This window comes from Gopherus flavomarginatus, chromosome 5, assembly GCF_025201925.1.
Source record: "Gopherus flavomarginatus isolate rGopFla2 chromosome 5, rGopFla2.mat.asm, whole genome shotgun sequence".
Classification (NCBI taxonomy): Eukaryota; Metazoa; Chordata; order Testudines; family Testudinidae; genus Gopherus; species Gopherus flavomarginatus.
Window position 1 is genome coordinate 109,745,504 of NC_066621.1, and position 21,153 is coordinate 109,766,656.

General features: G+C 39.8%; 1 protein-coding gene across 2 annotated transcripts in view; it reads left to right on the forward strand.

The window, feature by feature from the left end:
* G2E3 (G2/M-phase specific E3 ubiquitin protein ligase) overlaps nt 1-21,153 on the forward strand; it is a 62,296-nt gene that overhangs the window by 13,975 nt on the left and 27,168 nt on the right. Inside the window, exons 4-10 of one of the 2 annotated variants that reach the window (XM_050953877.1) lie at nt 1,955-2,052; nt 12,128-12,229; nt 13,191-13,315; nt 14,719-14,884; nt 15,675-15,781; nt 17,527-17,643; nt 20,514-20,638. In XM_050953877.1, the coding sequence (XP_050809834.1) occupies nt 1,955-2,052; nt 12,128-12,229; nt 13,191-13,315; nt 14,719-14,884; nt 15,675-15,781; nt 17,527-17,643; nt 20,514-20,638 (840 nt within the window). The remainder of the gene's footprint in view (nt 1-1,954; nt 2,053-12,127; nt 12,230-13,190; nt 13,316-14,718; nt 14,885-15,674; nt 15,782-17,526; nt 17,644-20,513; nt 20,639-21,153) is intronic. The other variant, XM_050953878.1, reaches the window with a different exon arrangement.

Consider the following 21,153-nt stretch of genomic DNA (forward strand, 5'->3'; position numbering starts at 1 on the left):
ATTGAAGCATATGGCAAAAACACTAGAAGTTCCTTTGGAGACAGTTCAGGAAAAAGTATATATAAACCCTTTGATATTCTACAGCCAGCATCCCAGAGCAGGGTTGCGTTAACTATTAATGAAGGAATATTGGATCTGGCAGAAGATCTCTGGGCTCCATGTCAGAGTTCTGTTCCAATAATAGATTACCTCTTAGATAGTCGCAGATGCTTTAAATATATCTCTTCAATCAAAGTCTATTTGGCAGTGATATCCACATTCCATCCTCCAGAAGAGGGAGGTGAAACTTTATCAATCAGTGAATAGGTTTATGAAAATTTTTCCCCACATTTTTCCTCCTGTGAGAGAGACTGCTCCAGCATGGAACTTCAAATTTAATGCTTTCTTCACTTGTGGCCCACTTGCAGTTGATCTCCTTGAACTTCTATCAAATTGTCCAATTCATCTACAGACAGTGAAGGTAGCATTCCTGGTGGTAATTACGTCGGCATGTAGAATAAGCAAATTACAATCCCTAATGATAAATCCTCCATACATTTTTTTTGACATGGATAGAGTAACTATGAGACCACATCCATCTTTTATTCCTAAAGTACTCAAATTTTCATATCAATTGATGCAGTCATTTTCCAGCTTTTTTCCAAAACCACCTTCACCTGCAAAATTATATACATTAGATGTGAGGTCACCATTGTATTACCTAGGTAGCACTAGATCTTTTGGTAAAATGCCAAGACTTTTTTCTTTGTTTATGATAATAAATCAAAAGGGATGGCTCGAATGGGTATGGATTGTATTAGAACTGCTCATGATATTAATAAGAGTCCTCCACCAAACATGCAAACTCACTCCACCAGAATTCAAACAGCCTCAATAGCATGCTAAAGTTGGGTTCCAGTATCAGAAATACGTAGAACAATTACCTGGTCTTCAGCTCATATGCTTACAAAACATTAAGTCACAGTTTCAAGATCTGATGCCCATTTTGGAAGAGCTATTTTGCAGTCTCTTTACAGATAACTTCTAACTTCCACCTCCTTAAAGACCAGTTACTTATCTAGTAACAGGGGTTCTTTGAGATGTTCTTCACATGTAGATCCCATGACCCACCCTCCATACTGGCAGCTCAAAGTCTTACAAATGAGGATTCTGGGAGATGAAGGAACTGAGTGGCAGTTGGGGTTGCTGTGCCGTTTATGCCCTCAGGGCATGTGTGACCCCCTTTTGGACACTGCTAGTGAAAATGTTCTGAACTCCTTTGCTGGGGCAAATGGACACCATAAGTGGGATCTACATGTGCAGAACATCTCCAAGAACCACAGTTACTAACAGGTAAGTAATGATTCTTTCCATTGATCTTATTATGTTATTGAGATCATCAATATATTCATTATAGTTCTACAAAAATAGTTGGGTACAATGTGTTTATATTCAGATATCAATTACTCTACACATTTGTAATGTACAACTCACCATAGTGTTTAGACAGTCAACTGACACAATATTAAAGATACCACCTTAGCTGGCCTTTAAAACAGGGCATTTCAACTGGTGGCGTGTGGCTTGCTGATAGGTTCCAAGAGGCGCCTGCTGGGTGAGCAAAATCCGTTGTTCACTAGGATCCAGCAGGAGCCAGGGAAGGAGCAACTTGCAATCTCTCTTCTCTTGCTCTTTCTGCTCTGCACTTCAAAGCCTACCCATGAAAAAAGAAGGAAGGCTAGGAGAGCACCTACAAAAAGTGGAGAGAAACAGCAGCCACGTACTTTTAAGTGGAGTGTGGTAAACAAACACAACATTGAATTCTATCTGGTGAATACCAAATGGGTGGTACTGGCTTTATTAAACTTACCCAGTAGCCTAGGTCATACTTAATTTATTTAAGGGTTAGAACCAGCATCTTCTGTTAATAGACCATTTCCATTAAATGTTTCTAAACAGTGTTTCAATATTTTAGCCTGTGTCCTCTGTCAACGAACTGATGACTGTCCTGAAAAATATGGAGAAAAGAGAACTTACAAGGAATACAATCTCACTGTTCATTACTACTGCTTGGTAAGTATTTCATACTGATCCTGAACCGAATTCTAGGAACTTATCAATTTTTCTGATGAAAATTGGTAAACTAAACAGAAGTGAACCTGCAGCTCTTTGTCTGCAGAATTCCAAGATCTCTCTTCTAATTTCCAAATTATTTGCTTTTGGGGAGATTTATTGAGCCTTTTCAGTTATTTTAAAGATTCAGCAGCAGAAAGAAAACACACCATAATAGGTTGTTACTCACTTTTGAATAGTCACATTAGCATTTAGCACATTCCCAAATCAAAAAACTTGATATCGTTTTTAAAAATTAGTGGTAATGGATCGATGTTATATCATCAGACTCTTCATTTAAATGAAGATTTAGTTTAATAATTGTAGGATCTAAGAACTCAAGCCTTCATTAAAATATTTCCCCTTTCAGTATAATTCTGTTTTTAGCAGCATACATGTAATTCTTCATTTGCTATGCGGTGTACCTCACTCTGCATTATCTGGATTCATTATAGCGCTAGGAGCGGTTTTCAAACTGTGGGTCGGGATCCCATTGTAATGGAGTCGCCAGGGCTGGCATTAGCTGGTGGGGTACCCTGTTTGTTCTCTATATAAATAAAGCCTGAAAGTCTTATATTTATTTTTCTTTTTGTTTTTTAATGTAGAAATATTAGGAATATCAAGTCCAGATACCACATTACAGCTGGCTTGAAGCCCGAGCCTCACCGACGAAGCCTGATCCCCTCCACCTCAGGCCGAAGCCTGAGGGCTTGAGCCCTGGGTGCTGGGGCTTTGGCTTTGCCTACCCTGGCCTGGGGCAAAGGGGCTTGAGTGGGCTCAGGCTTTGGTCCTGGGGTCATGTAGTAATTTTTGTTGTCAGAAGGGGTTGCAGTGCAATGAAGTTTAAGAACCTCTGTGCTAGAAAAACAGTCCTTGTTTCAGCTTAATAAGTGTGAGTCTTATCATTAGGTCATAGCTCCAGTAACTCAGCCATTTTAATAAAAAAACTTAAACTGAGAATAGCTATGGATACAAGCTAACTAGATGTTTAATGTTTTTGGCTGTGACAATAACATCAGCTACAATTGATAATTTCCAGAATTAATATTTCATTTAGACTTTATTAGATTCATAGACTTTAAGGTCAGAAGGGACCATCATGATTGTTTAACTTGAGGCTTAAAGATGATCTGAAAATGTTTTTTAAAAGTTGGTGGGGTACCCTGTTTGTTCTCTGTGTATAAATACAGCATGAAAGTCTTATATTTGTTTTTCTGTTTGTTTTTTACTGTAAAAGTCTCAGGAATATCAAGTCTGGTGTTCCCCGTTCTTGCTGGAGGAACTCATTGGTGTCTCCATTAATTGCATTGATAGAAGGGGTTGGGTTTTGAACCTTTATCCAACATATCCTGTTTCTAAAATAAATGTAATAGTCATTGAAGTTAAGTAATGTTAAACAAAAACCAAAATTTAAACAGTCCCATTAAAATTCCTTTTGCTCTTTCTTATAGTATTATTGTTTTACTAGTTCTTTAGTTGTCATCAGCTTTCCTGGGCAGACAAGACCTGAAGATCCAACGTAAAAATATGGGGTGGAATAAACTACTAAATGTACACACACTTGTATGTGTGCACATGGTTGCAAGCTGCTATTTCATCTTATGAAGATGGAAAAAGGTTCAAGCCCATAGTTTTTCTTTGTAGCTTACTTTTAAGGTATTGGGATAGATTCTGGCTCTCACCCTGTACACTGCTTTGGCCATGTAAGGAGGCCACAGTAGGCTATAGGAGAATTTCCTGATGCAGAATCAGCATAGGGTTGATGTAAGAGGCCCTATGCAGTCCTCCTTTGCAGATCCCTGTGTGGAGAGGGGGAAGGGGCATGCTTGTATCACTGTGCTTCAGAGATTCTGGGCTGCAAAACAAGTTGGATAAGGCAATTGTAAGTTAGAGCTTCTTTACTGCAGGGGCCATTGGCCATTCACCTTCTTGCCCTGCGGAGCACCTTCAGTTCTGTGTGCCTCTGAAGAAACAACATAAAATAAAGCCTATCGTTGCTGCAGAGTGAATTATCCATGAGTCGTGTTAGTGTAGTGGTGGGTAACCTGAGGGCCACATGGGATCCATCAGGGTAATCTGATTGCAAGCCGCGAGACGTTTTGCTGACATTGACCGCAGGCCCAGCCCCCTGCAGCTCCCAGTGGCCGTGATTTGCAGGGATATGCTGGCCGCTGGTTCTGGCAGCTCCCATTGGCCAGGAATGGCGAACTGTGGCCACTGGGAGCTGCAGGGGGCCGTAACTGCAGACGGTCAACGTCAGCAAAATGTCTCGCAGCCCGGAAGCAGGTTGCCCACCACTGTGTTAGTGTCTTTAAACCAATTATGGTTTTTAAGTCCTGTGGATGCAGTAAGAGCTATATGCTTCTTAAGAAACAAAAGGACACTTTCTATTATGACAGTTTCAGATATTTCATAAAAATCTGTCTTTATGATTCTTAGAGGTAACGATCACATTTGTGTTCCTGTTGTTTTTTTCTCAACATATATCATTGTACACTAGTGTGTTCTCATTTCCTGCTTGTCAAACAAGAGTTCCAAGTTATTCTGATGTTTTTTGCTGTTTCTTTTATTACGCAGACAATACTCTTCTAATTTCTTTAATGAGCTTCAAGTCTGGTAATGTATTTCAGCAAGGCTTTTTACACAAATGAAGTATCTTGAATACTTAGCTTGTCCACTCAATATGTAGCAGTATCAAAGGGCCATCAGATTATTTTGGCATGATCTGTTTCTAAAATCCTTGTTGGCGTTACTCAGTAGATTCACCTATTCCTTGTGCTTTCAAATAAATTATAGTCTGTGTTTTTATTAAGAACTCACAGAAATGTAGGCCTGGAAGAGACCTCGAGAGGTCATCTAGTCCAGTCCCCTACACTGAAGTAGAACGAAGTAAACCTAGACCACCATCCCAGACATGCACCTGTCCAACTTGTTCTTAAAAAGCTCCCATGGTGGGGAGTCCACAAACTCCCTTTGTATTTCAGTACTTAATTATCTTTATAGTTAGAAAGTTTTTCCTACTATCTAACCTAAATCTCTTTTGCTGCAGATTAAGCCCATTGCTTGTCCTATCTTCAGAAGACATGGAGAGCAATTGTTCATTGTCCTCTTTATAATAGCCCTTAACATATTTAAAGACTGATATCAGGTTCCCCCCAAATCTTCTGTCAAGACTAAACTTGTCAAGTTTGTTTAACCTTTCCTGATGATAAAAGGTTTGGAAAACCTGACCAATTTTTGTTGCTCTCTTCTGGACTTTTTCCAATTTGTCCACATCTTTCTTAAAATGTGGCATCCAAAACTGGGCACAGTATTCCAGCTGAGGTCTCGCCAGTGCCGAACAGAACAGAACAATATCCTCCTGTGTCTTACATATAACTCTTTTGTTAATACACTTCAGAATATTAGCCTTTTTCACAACCGCATCACTATTAACTCATTCATTTTGTGATCCCTGAATCCTTTTCAGCAGTACTACCATCTGTCCAGTTATTCCCCATTTTGTACTTGTGCGTTTGATTTTTTTTTTAAATTTCTAAAGGTAGTACTTTGCACTTGTCTCTGAGTTTTATCTTGTTGATTTCGGACCAATTTTTCAATTGGTCAAGGTCATTTTGAATTCTAAACCTATCCTCAAGTGCTAGCAGCTGCTTCCAGCTTGGTGTCATTCACAGAATTTATAAGCATTCTCTCCACTCCATTATTCAAGCCATGAATTAAAATATTGAATAGTACCAGATCCAGAGCAGACCCCTGTGGGATGCCATTAGATATACCTTCCCAGTTTGACAGCGAATCACTGATAACTACCCTTTGAGTATGGTCTTTCAGTCAGTTGTGCATTCACCTAACAAAAGTTTAATCCAGACCACATTTCTCCAATTTGTTTGTCATGTGACACTGTTTAAAAAACTTTAATAAAATCATATATATATCACATCTACTGCTTCCCCCTATCCACTAGGCCAATAGCACTCTCTCAAAGAAGGAAATTAGGTTTGTTTGGCATGATCTGTTCTTGACAAATCCATGCTGGCTATTCTTTTTAACCCTATTATCCTCTAGATGCTTACCTATTGATTTTTTGGTTCAATATCTTTCCAGGTATTGAAGTTAGACTGTGATTGGTCTAGAATTCCCCAGGTTCTCTTGTTCACATTTTTAAAGATCAGTACTATGATTGCTTTTCTCAAGTCCTTTGGGACCTCACCCATCCTCCATGAGTTCTCCAAGATAATTGCTAATGGTTCCAAGATTGTTTCAGATAGTTCCTTAAGTACCTAAGGTGCATTACATCATGGCCAGTCGACTTGGCTACATCTAACTTCTCTAACCTTTTCTTTTCCTATTCTGGCTTGTGTTCCTTTCTCCTTGTTGTTAATATTAATTGGGTTAAGTATCTGGTCACCATTAACCTTTTTAGTGAAGACTGATATAAAATGAGCATTAAACACCCCCACCTTCTTGATGTCATCTGTTATTAGCTCTCCTTCCCTGCTAAGTATGAACCTATACTACTTCTTCGAGTAGTGTCCCTATGTGTGCTCCACTTTAGTGTGTCTGCATCCCTGTGCCTAGGATCAGAGATTCTTGGTAGCAGTGCCTGTTTGGGCCACACATGTGCTCTCCTCGTCTTGCTCCACATTCGGGGGCTATAAAGCGCTATGTGGCCAAACCGCCCTCTGTTCCTTCTCAACCACCCTTGGCCTGAGACGGAGTCTCTAGCAGAGCCTTTTCGTAGTGAGTTTCTTAGTGCTTTTTGTTCTGAATTTCATAATAATAGTGTTTCAGTTAGACTTTTAGTAGTAGTTATTCCTTGTTTTTCTTTATTGTTATGTTTTTTCTTTTTGTTGTTTGACCCTTTGATTAGCATAGTAGTTTCTCCCCCATTTCTTCCCTCAGGGAAGTGATCCCTATAAAGCGGGGTATGCCTGGCTCCACTGGGTTCAAATGTTGCCTCTTCTGCTGAGAGGCCATCCCTGTTATTTATGGTCACTCCAATTGCATCCGTTGTCTGGGAGAGGCATATGTGCCGCAAAAGTGCACGCATTGCCTTAAACTCGGAATGGCTGTGAGCTAAAGCTAAAACTCCTTATGATGGAGAGCTCAGTATGGCTAGCTTCAGACCCTGGTCCCAGGACCTCCTCCCCCGGACAGTGGTTTCCATCAACATCAGCTTCTCCACACTCCCCACTGGCTGTGAATAGGAAATCAACAGATTCCTCACAAAAAGTTGCCAAGAAGCGGGCTTCAACTTCACCTATTAAAGAGCCCTCTAAAAGACAAAGATCTCTCGTGAGATTGGTGGCTTCGTCACCAACTGGCATAAGGATATGCCAGGATCCTAGGTCCTCTGGTACCATTGCCGCTGGTAAGTCCAAGGACCCCAATAGGGCAGGATTGGACAAAAGGGCACTGTCAAGTGATAGTGGCAAGGAAAAATCCAGATCCTCAAAGATGATACCTACTGAACCACTTAGATTCGCTGTATCAAGCATGTTGTCACCGATAAGACTTACGGCACCACATGCTGGACACTCAGTGGAGAAAAGAACAACCTCAACACTGACAACCTCTTCCACTGCAGCAGCACTGATGCAAATACCTTCCACAGTACTGATGATGGTGGTGCCAGTACTGCAAGAATTTTTAGACTTCCAAAAGACCCCATTGGTTTTTGATACACCTGAATTTATACTTTTGCATACCAATACCACCACAGTATGTACCTCACCCCCGGAGATGCATACCATATCTATCTGTCACCATCCAGGACTGCACCTCCCTTCTCTAATGATGATGATGAGGACATTTATTCTCTTGCACCATATAGCCCCCCATCACATTAGGGAGCTGCATAAATCAACTGTTATGCTCAGGCAAGATACTATGAAGCCAGAGGTGACCCAAAAGCTTGGTATTGACACCCATGGATTCTCCTACCTGTGCCTTTTCCCCACCACAATGTCCTTATTGGGATCCAGGGGCTGCATAATGGCAACAATTTTCCTGACCCTCCAGAGAGAGGATGAGACACTCCTGATCATCCTCAATAGCTAGGCCACAGGAGCCTGAAGGAGAGTCTTTAAAGAAACAGGAAGAGGATAAGGAAACTATGCCTTCCAGCAATATCTGTTCATCTTCATGTGACGAAGTAGTCATGCCTCCCCCACCAATGACAGCAAGATGATTTCAGGCAATTCCAGGAACTGTTCAGGAGGATAGCAGATTCTCTTGAAGTTCCATTAGAGGAAGTGAGAGAATCAGAACACTGATATCCTGCATACTTCAACGTCAGCAAAAATAGCTCTTCCTATCAATGAGGTGCGATTAACTACTCTGCAATTTAGAATTACCAAGTATGAAGTGCTTATGTCAAAATATAATCACAAATTACTCCAAATGGAGTGAATTTATTGAGTATATTCTGGAAGACAAAAAGAATCAGGTTGGAGGGTCAACTACTGGCGCGGACTGCATTACAGGCTTACTTAGATGTGGCTGACACAGCTGTTCTTTTGATAGCGACAGCAGGCCACAGTGGAGGATCTATCATTTGAACAGTACGAATTATTGGCCGACGAATCCCTCCAATCCCTAAAAGATTCAAGAGCAACATTAAGATCATTAGGTATTTATACACCGATTCAAAAGAGAAGACCTAGTAGATACCACGCTATAGAAAGATCTCAACCTCTTTCATTTGTCCCACCTCAGAAACATTATGACCCACAAAGGAAAAGAGACACACCTGGTAAATGTAGACAGCCCCCATCACAATCATCAACATCAGAGCCATCCACATCAAAGAAACCATTTTGAGACTTTGGTCAAGGCCTCGAGATGCCTCCCCAGACCCAACAGCCAGAAAGTTTCCATTATTTTGGCAACTGCCTTACCCCTTTCTTCCCAATGTGGCGGACTATCACCACGGACAAATGGGTGTTAGAGTTTATCTGCAATGGATACTTAATTCATTTTACCTCCCACCCTCCTAACCATCCGCTCTCCCTGTCCCTCTTCAGAGACCTTTCGCACAAACACCTTTTATGGGAGAAAACTAATTACCTTCTACAATTAGGTGCTATAGAACCAGTTCTGACTCAACAGAGAGGGAAGGGCTTTTATTCCAACTATTTCCTAATGCAGAAAAAGAATGGTGGTTGGAGACCCAGTATAGACAAAGACCACTCAACAAGTTTGTGAAAGAAAAATGATTCCAAGATGGTTACATAAGCAACAATAATCCCAGAACAGGACTATGGGGACTAGTTCTCAGCCCTCAGCCTTCAAGGTGCTTATTTTCATATTATCATTCACTGATCCTACAAGAGATTCCTCAGATTCTTATGGGACAGAATCACTTCCACCACAAGCTATTTCAGTTTGGGCTCTCTTCAGCATCAAGAGTGTTTTCCAAAGTCCTTGCGGTAGTAGCAGCACACCTCTGAAAACAAAGAATTATGATATTCCCATATTTGGATGATTACCTACTCAAAGCCCTTCTTGAGACAACGTGTACTGAGCTACGTGAGAGACAATGGACCTTTTCTTAAGGCTAGGTCTACAAGTAAACACTCGGAAATCAACATCAACATCCGTATGGCACCTAAAATTCACTTGATGGAGTGGAGGCCAAAGCCTGCCTCCCAACACACCGCACACTTCACCAGCTTAGTCAGCTTGATTTCCACAGTTCAAACCAATCTGTAGATATCAGCCAAACTGTCTTCAACTCCTGGGGCATATGGCAACAGCCACCTTTGTTGTAAAACATGCCAAACTACATATGTGTTGCCTTCAGGGATGGCTCAGAATAGTATACGTTCCGCACAGACACAACTTAAACAAGAATCACTCAATGCCCTCCACAGCTCACTCGACTGGTGGACAAAATCCCACAATTAGTGTGCCGGAGTTCCTTTCACCCAACCACTGTTATCACTGATACTGACAATGGATGAACCTCTGTTGGGATGGGGAGCCCACTTGTATAACTACACAGTACAGGGCAAATGGACCCCGCTCAGAGTCAACATTACACAACAATCTGTTGGCGCTCATAGCTGTCAGGAATGCATGCTCACACTTTTTGCCACTAATCAGAAACAAGAACATAAAGATAATGACAGACAACATCGCTTGTATGTTTTACGTAAACTGCTAAGGAGGGGCAAGCTCATCTTACCTGTGTGCAGAGGTGGTGAAATTATGGAATTGGTATATTCACTACAGGATCAACATGAGCTACTTACCTGCCAGGACTTTAAAACATGACAGCTGGACATGCTCAGCAGGAAATTCTCCCAGGAACATGAGTGGCAGCTAGATACCATGGTCCTACACAAGCATAGATCTTTCTGCCACGGCCAGGAACAGCAAGTGCCCACAATTCTGCTCAAGCGCAGGATTGGATCGTCAGTTTCTGGGGGATGCCTTTCTTACTTTCCTATTAATACTGAAAGTAATACACAAAAGAAGAAAAGGCCATGATCATTCTGATAACCCCAACTTAGGCCCAGACAGACATGGTTCCCTTACCTTTTATGAATCACTCTTCATCCCATTCCACACTTCCTGTGTCAGGATGCAGGCCAGATTTGCCATCCACATTTAGAAATTCTCTATGTGAAAGCATGCCTCCTTGATGGTCCCAAGATGGCGAATTATTTGTTCTGAAGCTGTGAAATAGATACTGTTAAATAGCAGAAAACCCACTGTACGTTATACTTACCTTCAGAAATGAAAGAGATTCTGAATCTGGTGTGATAATATACACATCACAGCTATATTCTGTCTCTTGCTGTTGGTACTGGACTATATCCTGGGACTAAAAATATCAAGGCTATCATCAAATTCACTGAGGGAGCATCTCATGGCAATTTTGGCCTTCTACGATAAGATCAACCGGTGTTCACGCATCACGCAACAAAAAGTTTTCTTAGAGGTATTTGGAACCTCTACCCATAAGTTTGAGATGCTACACCACCTTGGGACCTTAATTTAATTCTAAGATGCCTCACTGGTCCCCCACTTGAGCCCATGGTGACCTGCTCACTCATACATCTCTCTATGAAAACTGCCTTTCTCATGGCCATCACATCTGCCCAAATTGTGGTGGAAATAAGAACTCTCATGGCATAGCTCCCCACATTAGTTTTCTTCAAAGATAAAGTTACTTTGAGACCACACCCAAAGTTCATACCTAAAATACCTTCATCCTTCCACTTGAATCAGTCTATTCATCTTCTATCGTTCTTCCCCAAACCACACAGGAATAAAAGGGAGGCAATGTTCCACACACTAGACATTAAGAGCCTACTATCTAGAAAGGACCAAACTCTTCAGAAAATCACCTAGACTATTCCTTTCAATTGTGCTTATCCGTATCTAAACAAAGACTCTCAAAGGTTCCCATGATCCTACTATAATTTTCCATTCCCTGCCCCTCCTCTCCCCACAACCCCACTCCCCAATATGTAGCCCTCTGTTAAGGTTACCTTTTTAAAATACCTACCTGTGGGCTTTAGTCACCTGTATCCTTTGAACCTAGTTTAAAGCCCTCCTTGTTAGGCTAGTGAGTCGATGTGTGAAAATACTCTTCTTGTTTAGGTGGAAGTTAGACTAGTAAATTGCTATAGATTTTTTTTTTTTTTTAAAGTGACTAGGATAAGATTGCTTTTTTCATTCTGGGCACATCCATGTGTTCTAAAACTTTCCTACATTAGTGTTGCTTGTCCTGCATGGTTCTCAGCCACTGTCTCCTGGACCCTGGAATATATTTAGTTTGGTCCTAGGAATTAGTCAAATAGATTTCTGCAGTTCCTTAGCAACAGTATGCTGGGAGGAAGGGAAAGGCTATTCTGTCTCTGCAATGGAAGAATATCGCTGTCTTAAACATTTTGTTAAATCAATCTACTAGGGTTTTCTGTATTGATACCAACAGCTGTTTATAGTCCAGTCCTAGACATTAAAGTTGATTAAAACAATAGTTTAGTGTCTTGGAATTTCTTACTAATTTTAACTGTATTTATAGCTGATGTCAAGTGGAATTTGGCAGAGGGGTGAAGAAGATGAAGGAGTTTATGGGTTTTTAATCAAGGACATTAGGAAAGAAGTAAACAGAGCTGCAAAACTGGTAAGAATTAAGCTCCAGTATTATCACTGTTCATATTTGTTTCATCATTTTTGCACTTTAAACTCAGTAACAAATCTGGTTTGTAATTAATCTTTCAAGATATATATTTTTAGTTAAAGAATGATTTTTCTTTACAAATGGGAAATATTGACCATTGCATTTTTCAGTGCTTACTGTGCTGTGTCGTATTTGATTCATTTTATGTGCAAGTATATCCTAGTTTCAAGTGTTTGAATTCTTATATTTAAATGATTGTGAATATTGGCGATTGTGTGTGTGTGTGTGTGTGTGTGTGTGTGAACACACACACACACACACACACACACACACACACACACACACACACACACACACATAATATTAAATATTGACAATGGAACTTGGCTGATATTTGTTACAGAAGAGAGAAGAGAAGTGATTGAGACCCAGTGAGGAAAATTTCATTTTCACCTCTCCAACAGATTGAGTGCCAACTTAATCAGAGTCTTTGGGACAAAACACAAAGGACTAATGAAACAGATGGTGTGGGTAGACCCTTAGATTTTCAGGATGAAACAAAAACATTAATGTTTTTGATAAGTCTAACTCAAATAGCTGAGCAGGAGCCAGTTAAGAGAGCAGGTTGTCTAAAATATCCAGATTGCCTCTTTGGCATCTGTTGAGCAACTGTTTGTATATTTTTGTTGCTAGAATATACACATTTTAACAATGGATACACCAACCTTGGATACCATGATTAAAATACGGAATGCCAACTGATTTGTCAGAGTTTAAGTCTTGGAAAAGTACACAACAGAAGTAAATTAGTAATGCTACAATTCTAGCTAAAATATCCTCTGGTGTAGCACCATTTCCTTTTCTATACTCCTTATGTCAGATTTCTTTTGTTAATGTTATAATTCCAGCAATTTTAATTGGACTTAAGTTTTAATAGGCTTTCATTTCTAAAACTTTCTCTTAGAAATGTAATATCTGTAAGAAAAAAGGTGCTTCGATTGGATGTGTAGCACCCAAATGCAAACGAAGTTATCATTTCCCTTGTGGGGTTCAAAGGGAATGCATTTTCCAATTCATGGAACAATTTGGGTAAGTGTTTTATTGTCCAGTATAATTACACTCCTTACAGAATGAGAGGTGCTCTTTTTTAAAATACACCTGCTCTTCTTTTTCCTACAAGAAGGGGGTGTGGGCATTATAAATGGCCTCCTAATTATCTATTTAAGAGAAGAAAGAAACCTACCATTTTTCTTACAATTTAGAGCATCATATTTTGAGGTATATTGTCTTCTGGTTAAATTTTCCTCACTTTTTCCACTTGGGCCAGAGGGGATGAAATGCTCCTGTCTGAACCAAGAAGCAGGGAATGGATCATCCGATAGCCATGCCATTTCTACAGCATACATATGATAATTGTGAAATAGTTTTTCAGTATTTTTAGGATGCAATAAAATGTTAACTCTTACTGTTAGCACACATTTTAATGTTCTACATAAAATCGTGAAGTTGGACGTCAGCTTAAGTATCAGTTTTAAACTCTGAAAAGTAATTATAATGATTCCATTTTTGTTGTTTGACTCCAGATCAAATTTTCTCAATTTACAAATGAAAAATATTCTTTTTCTATCTGCCAGTCCTTCAAATGCAGCCTTGGACCTGAAAGTCATGCTGAATTATCCTTCAGTGCATCATCATCACACACAGGGGAAAAAAACAAACAAACCAACAACAAAAAGCTCCCACCCTTTGGTTGCACTGGAACTACATTTACTGTTCAGTTGTTGTTGTCCAGTGTCAGTTGTCCAGGATCCTGCTGATAGTGTGTGAGCATAAAAAGAACACAGTTGATTCTTCATATCCCAGATTGAGTTTGCAGGGCTGGCAAATGGGGGATGAAGAATAATTTAACTTGTAAACTGAACACATTTTCTATGGAACCAATGAGATACAATAAATATAAATCCGAAGTTTATTTTTAGAGTAGAACCTCACTTTACATTACTGATATTTTCTCAATCTAACGCATGCTTTTTCAAACTCTCAATTAAATCTTAGTTTCTTTGGCTGTTGGGGGTGGGGGCTTTGTGGAATTATTTAGAGATTTTTAAACATTAAAATCTGATAACAAAGTAATGTATTGTTATTTTAATTATGTGACACTTTTGTTTTAAGGACCAGAAATACTTTGCTGGACCAATACAAAACCTTTGGCGTTTTTAATAATCTTTTTGAACAACTCATCGGGAATCAGAGAATCCATTTTTTTGCTCTTTTATATTAATTTCTTTGTGAATGTTTTTGCATATTGAATATACGATTTTTAACCTGTTCTAAAATGATTTATTTCTAAACTACATGTGTGAAAAATTAAAATTATTGAAGTTTGCAGTTATGATACAGGATATAGTGTTACTCTCTTTAGTATTAATAGCAATACCTTGATTGTTTTGAAGTTTAATGTCATTAAGCAGAGCTTTAATTTTCTATTTAAGGTCATATTGTTGGGAACACCGACCAGTTCAGAAACTTCCATCTGATGAATCTAGAGGCTCTTCACAATGTACAATATGCTTGGAATTTGTTGAGCACTTTCCAATGTACAATATACTGAAAAGTCCTTGCTGTAAAAATGCGTGGTTTCATAGAGACTGCTTGCAGGTAAGAAAACCTTTTATTCTGTGATGCTCACAACATTTTGTTTTGTACTTAGAATAATAGAACAAATTAATGTTTTTACATGCTTATTTTAATATTCAATAAATGTAATAAAGCCACATAAAAAATATAAGGCTATAACTTCTTCATCTAGGGAGTCTGTTGTTTTTTCCAAGGCCTGTAATCTGACTAGTTTGTCCATGTTATCAGACAACTAAAATAGAACAGCAACTTTAAAATACACTCTTAGGGACTGCAAGATTGGGAAAATTCCTTTTTCAAGGTGTTCTTCGAGATCTTCACACTTCAGCTTGTCTTCAGGAAGCTTCTATAGAAAGAAAGTCTGTTGGGACTTCATGAATGCCATCTTTCAGCCCCGCACATTTATAGCCCATATCATAAAAGGATGATGTGGCCTTAGTTACCTCTGTTCCTTCATTTTCATGGCTAGAGATGGGTGAAGGAATCTTTTCAGATGCAAAGTGAATGGTGGGGGGGAGGGGAGAGGGGAGATCATTGAAAGGAAAGCTCATGCTTTCCTCCTGGAGATGATCTTACAAGCTCAGCCCCTGGATCAGCCATTTCCCTTGTGAAAAGATAGAATAGGCCACCTTTAGCTTCAAAGTGGGATAAATTTAAGATGATCCTTGCACTGAAGAAGTCAGTGCCAGAACAGAATCCATAAATGTAATGCCCAATCTTCAGGGTACCATGACTTTACTGAGTACAAAAGGATGGAAACAGAGTAAATGTGAAAAGTTCAATTAATTTTCTTTTCTGTTTTCTGATGCAGTATCAAGCTCTGAGTGCTGGGGTATTTTTCTTTAGGTGCACAGTGTGCAATAATAAAGACAAATTTCAGAATGAAATGTTGAGAATGGGAATACACATTCCAGAAAAGTAAGTAACTAACAATAATTTCACAAATAATCCACATTGTATATACAACTCTAACTAAGTAGGATAACAAAGCCAAAACCATGTACTTGTTTATGCAGTATAATTAAAATCTGAATTATCATTGGGATTTCCTGGGTTTCTACTGGCAAAGAGAGCAGTTTATTTTTGTCTTAGGTGCAATTTGCTTCTTTTCAGGTCACTCCTCAGATTTGCAGAGTACTAAATTAAGAGAGGCTGCAAATGTAGTGTACGATAGAGATATGCACCTCTACCCTGATATAACATGGTCGTGGGGAGCCAAAAATCCCTACCGTGTTGTAGGTGAAATGCCATTATATTGAGGTAGCGGCGGCAGGGCTCCAGTGGTGATTTAAAGGGCCCGGGGCTCCCCGCAACAGCCGGAGCCTTGGGCCCTTTAAATTGCCGGTGAGCCCCGCTGCCGCAGCCCCAGGGTAGCAGCGACAGAGCTCCAGCAGTGATTTAAAAGGCCCTGCACTCCCCGCAGCAGCTGGAACCCTGGACCCTTTAAAGCCCTGCCGGAGCCCCACTGCTACCACGCTATATGTGAACCCATGTTTTATGGGAAAACAGGTGCATTTCTCAGCGACTGCTCTCTCATCCTCTCCACACTGTATTTTCTTCACTTTCTTGGTCTGGCCAACCTGTGCTATCACCCCCTGTATACAGTGGAACCTCAGAGGTCTGAACACCAGAGTACGAACCATACACCATACAGCCATACACCACATTTGGAACTGGAAGTACACAATCAGGCAGCAGCCGAGATTAAAAAAAAACTCAAACCAAACCAAATACAGTACAGTACTGTGTTGAACATGAACTACTAAAAAAAGCGGGGGGGGGGGGTTTTTTAAAAAATTATTTGACTAGGTAAGGAAACCATTTTGTGATTGTTTCTTTTAAATTAAGATGGTTAAAATCAGCATTTTCTTCTGCATAGTAAACTTTCAAGGCTGTTTTAGGTCAATATTCAGTTGTAAACTTTTGAAAGAACAACTATAACATTTTGTTCAGAGTTACAAACACTTCAGAGTTATGAACAACCTCCATTCCTGAATTGCTCATAACTCTGAACTTCTACTGTAGTCAAGGGCTAGCTGTCTTCATTTCTGTCTTTAGGACCTGCTGAGGACTTCTCTCTTCTTCATCTTCTCCCCCTCCTCCCTTAATTCAACCCTTAAGAGTACTGCTACAAACATTGTCAGTTCTACTTCCAGAATTGAGAAAAAGTATTTGTAATGCTTAAGGATGATTTTCTTGGGTATATGGATTAATCTATTTTATGATTTTGTACTGCTGCTCATTGCTATAGTATCTAAATTCCTTCCACATAAACCAAGAAAGGAAAATATAGACATTTGGAACAAAAGGTTCTAACTTTAAGGTTGATAAGATGTTGGAGTAATCTGTCAAGAAAACATTCCCAGATATTTTCTCTCGAGTTGTCAAACTATATAAAACACTTACGGATTTAGTTCAGAGGACAATCTTGAATAAAGATGGACTGTTTATCCAAATAGGTCCTTTCTTTCTTGTCATCTTATTGTTATTACACTGCTAAATGGTTGCATTATCTCAAATTATGCCATTACTATCAATCATATTTACATGCTTTGGGAGCTCCAATTTTAATGTGTGGCAAAGAAAAATAAAATTATTTCAGTACATAAAGCTAAAAGTATAGCACTAAAATGTTTTTTAATCCATGTTTGCAATATTTACAGAGATGCATCCTGGGAACTTGAGGAGAATGCATATCAAGACCTTCTGCAGCGTTACCAACACTGTGATGCTAGAAGATGTCTGTGCAGGAACGGGAGAGACTATAATAAACCTGATAGGTATTAATATACACACACAGATTTTGAAGACAGATATGTTGAACATAATGTGATGGGTATGGTATGTTATAGGAATCTGTCACAGATAGAATGTTGAAGAGTCTTTTAAAAAGTAAATAATGAAAGCTAAGACATTTTCAAATAACTTATTGCAAGCTGGACATACTTATCTTATCAATACTTTACCACATGCATCTTGTTTTAAAAAGTGATTGACCGGGAAGACTTAGTGTACCCAGAATATAAAAGCCAAGAAAGTTAAACAGGATTTATCTTCCATGTTCTACCCTTTCTCCAACACGAATAAAGCAGCAATAGAGGTAATGCCATCCTCAGCATCCTTTAAAAATCAGAGACGTAGAAAACTACTAAGACAAATTATTTTATATTAGTGCTTAGTTGCTAAAATATCAAGTGTATTAGGATATCTAAAATGGGTATTTTTGAAAGTACCTGGCTAAAGTATTGGACATGTCTCAAAATTGACCAGTTCCAGTTGATCTATCTGCCTGATTAGAAAGTTTATGAGAAACAAGCAGCTGTTGGGATTTTTATTAAATAGGAGGAACCTATGCTTCTTACTTCCTTTGACTCCTCCCTCTCAATTTATAAGTATGCTCTAAACTTTCCCAAAACCTTACTTTGATCTCATTTCTTTCCTCCCCTTCACCTCTAAACTCATTGAATAGCCATTTACAATGGCTGTTATGAATCCTCCTCCAATTTCCAAACAAGCTTCAATCCTCTCCAGCCTACTGAAACCAATCACAATAAGATCTCTAATGACCTCTTTCAGCTCAGATCTCAGGCCCTTCATTTTGTCCATCCTTCTTGACCTGCCTGCTGTTTTCAGCTTTGTCAATCATCTTCCTTCTTGACATCTTTTCCTCCACTGGGTTTCCAAAATACTCTCCTCTCCTAGTTCTCTTTCTACCTCTGACCATTTTTTCAATATCTATTTCAATGGGTTTTCCTTCTCCTTTCCCCCTGGATATCCCAGGAATCTGTCCTCTTCTTTTTTCTCTTCACTTTACACTTTTATCTTCTCTTTGGTGTCTCATCTTCAGTTCTAACTTAACATCCTTAAAATTGAACTCCATATCTTCCCTCCCAAGTCCTCTCCAATTCACCTCGTCTTCATCACTGTCAACAATATCCAAGCTTCTTGTCATCACCTTCAAATTCTTGCACTGGTTTTCATCACCAACCGCATCCCTTCTGCTTTGCCTTATTTTGTCTCCTTGTTGGCTTTTTTCGTAAACATCTCAGTATTCTCTTCCACAGTTCCCATCAGTATCAAACTTTCGGAGCTCATCAACAAGGCCGCTACCCTCCCCACATTTAAGTCCCTCTTGAAAACCATTTCTGTTATACTGCCTATCAGAAATCTAGCTGGCTTAAATGGACAGGATTATAAAGTTGTGACCAAACACCATGATGGCCCATTCTAATTTATGCGTACACTGCCTCATAATTGTCTTAGTTGGTGAGCTCCGTTGAGCAGGGATCATGCCTTTTTGCTTTCTGTCTGGAAAGCATCTAGCACATTGTTGGCACTACTGCAAACAAATATATAATATAAAGATCTAGGCAAATACTTACAACAATGTTTAAATGTCTCTGACAGAACAGTCCCAGCTTTTGGACAGTGGTGAGGTAATCAGATACTGTATCAGACAAAATATAATTTGGAAAAAACAGCCAGGGGACTTTGAAAAAGCTGGGCATGGATCCCACAAAGTACTGAAGGGGAAAGTAACTGGCTGTGCAAATTGCTTGGCTTAAAAAAGGTACACTAACTGCTCCATAGCCTCTTTAAAACTGGATATTCTGCAAAGCTGACTAGCATTCTAATCACTGCATTCAAACTTAGGCCTGGTCTATGCTACACAGTTAGGTCGAGGTAAGCTGCCTTACGTAACCTAATTATGTCAATGTCTGCACTACAGCCTTGTCCCGCCAATGTAAGTTTCCTACTACTCTGATACAATAACTCCACCTCCATGAGAGGGATAGGGCTTATGTCGGTGTAGTTAGGGCGACACGTCTGTGTAGATACTGTGTTACTTGCGTCGGCTGTGTTGCTTATGTTAGCTGTGAAATTGACAAGAAAGCCGGGCAGCTAGAGCCCGAGTGCCTCCCACTTCCCGGAGAGCTGTGGACAACTGGATCCCACCCCCCGGCTGGGAGCTGAAGTAAGAAGTCTGAGTAGCTGGACCCCGCTCCTCGCAGGGAATTGGGAAGCAAGAAGCCCTGGGAGGCTCCCTCTCAACTCCCCACCTGGGAATGTTGGTTGTCTTGTCAGTTTACAAGGCTTCCTGGCGTGGGGTGGGGGCCAAGAAACCAGGGCAGCTGGACCTTGCCTCCCAGGGGCGAGAAGCCCTGGGCGGTTCTGTCCCCCTGCTCCCCAGTGGGGAACGTGGAGACAAGAAGCCCTGTGCGGCTTCCCCCCTTCCCAGCAGCTAACGAGGAGTTGGAGGGGGAGTGCAGCCCACCAGGATTCTGTGGGACAGCTGGGCTCCTGGCAGGGAGCTGCCTGCGGAGCTGGGAGACTGGACTCACAGCTCCCCACACTCCCCCTCTTAGGTCAGTGGAAGAGCTCCTGTGATGGCTGTAAGATGAACTAATATAGGTTAACTTGAATTTTTAGTGTAGACATACCCTTGGTGTGAATTGGGAGTGCCCTCTCTTTGAAAGAGGATACTGTACATCCCAAGGGGCTAACTATATATCATTTAACTAGAGTTAGGTAAATAATAAGGGATTTGTGGCTAGGTAGGTGGATTGGATTTACTGCCTAACAGTCTTTTTTTTTTCTCTCTTCTGTCGTTCCTCTGTTAATTCTAAATATAGTGTGTTTTTTCTTTTAGTAAATGGGAAATCAAATGCTGTCAGTGTTGTGGTTCCCGTGGGACGCATTTGGCCTGTTCCCCAGTAGAGTCATGGAAGGAAAACTGGGAATGTATAGAATGCAGAAGTATCTTCGCTAAGTCAGGTAATATTATGAAATGCTGGGACATAGTTTGACATTTGGTTTTTCTAGGGCTGTCAGGCAATTAAAAAAATTAATCGTAAATCGCATTGTTAAACAATAATAGAGTAGCATTTATTTAAATATTTGTGGATTTTTTTACATTTTAAAATATATTGATTTCAGTTACAACACAGAATACAAACTGTACAGTGCTCACTTTATTTTTTTACAAATATTTGCACTGTAAAGAACGAAAGAAATAGTATATTTCAATTCACCTAATACATGAAAGTTGAACTTACAAATGTAGAATTATGTACAAAAAATAACTGCATTCAAAAATAAAACAATGTAAAACTTTAGAACCTACAAGTTCACTCAGTCCTACTTCAGCCAATCGCTCAGACAAACAAGTTTGGTTACAATTTGCAGGGGATAATGCTGCCCACGTCTTGTTTACAACGTCACCTGAAAGTAAGAACAGGCCTTGGTATGACACTTGTAGCCGGTGTCGCAAGATATTTACATACCAGATA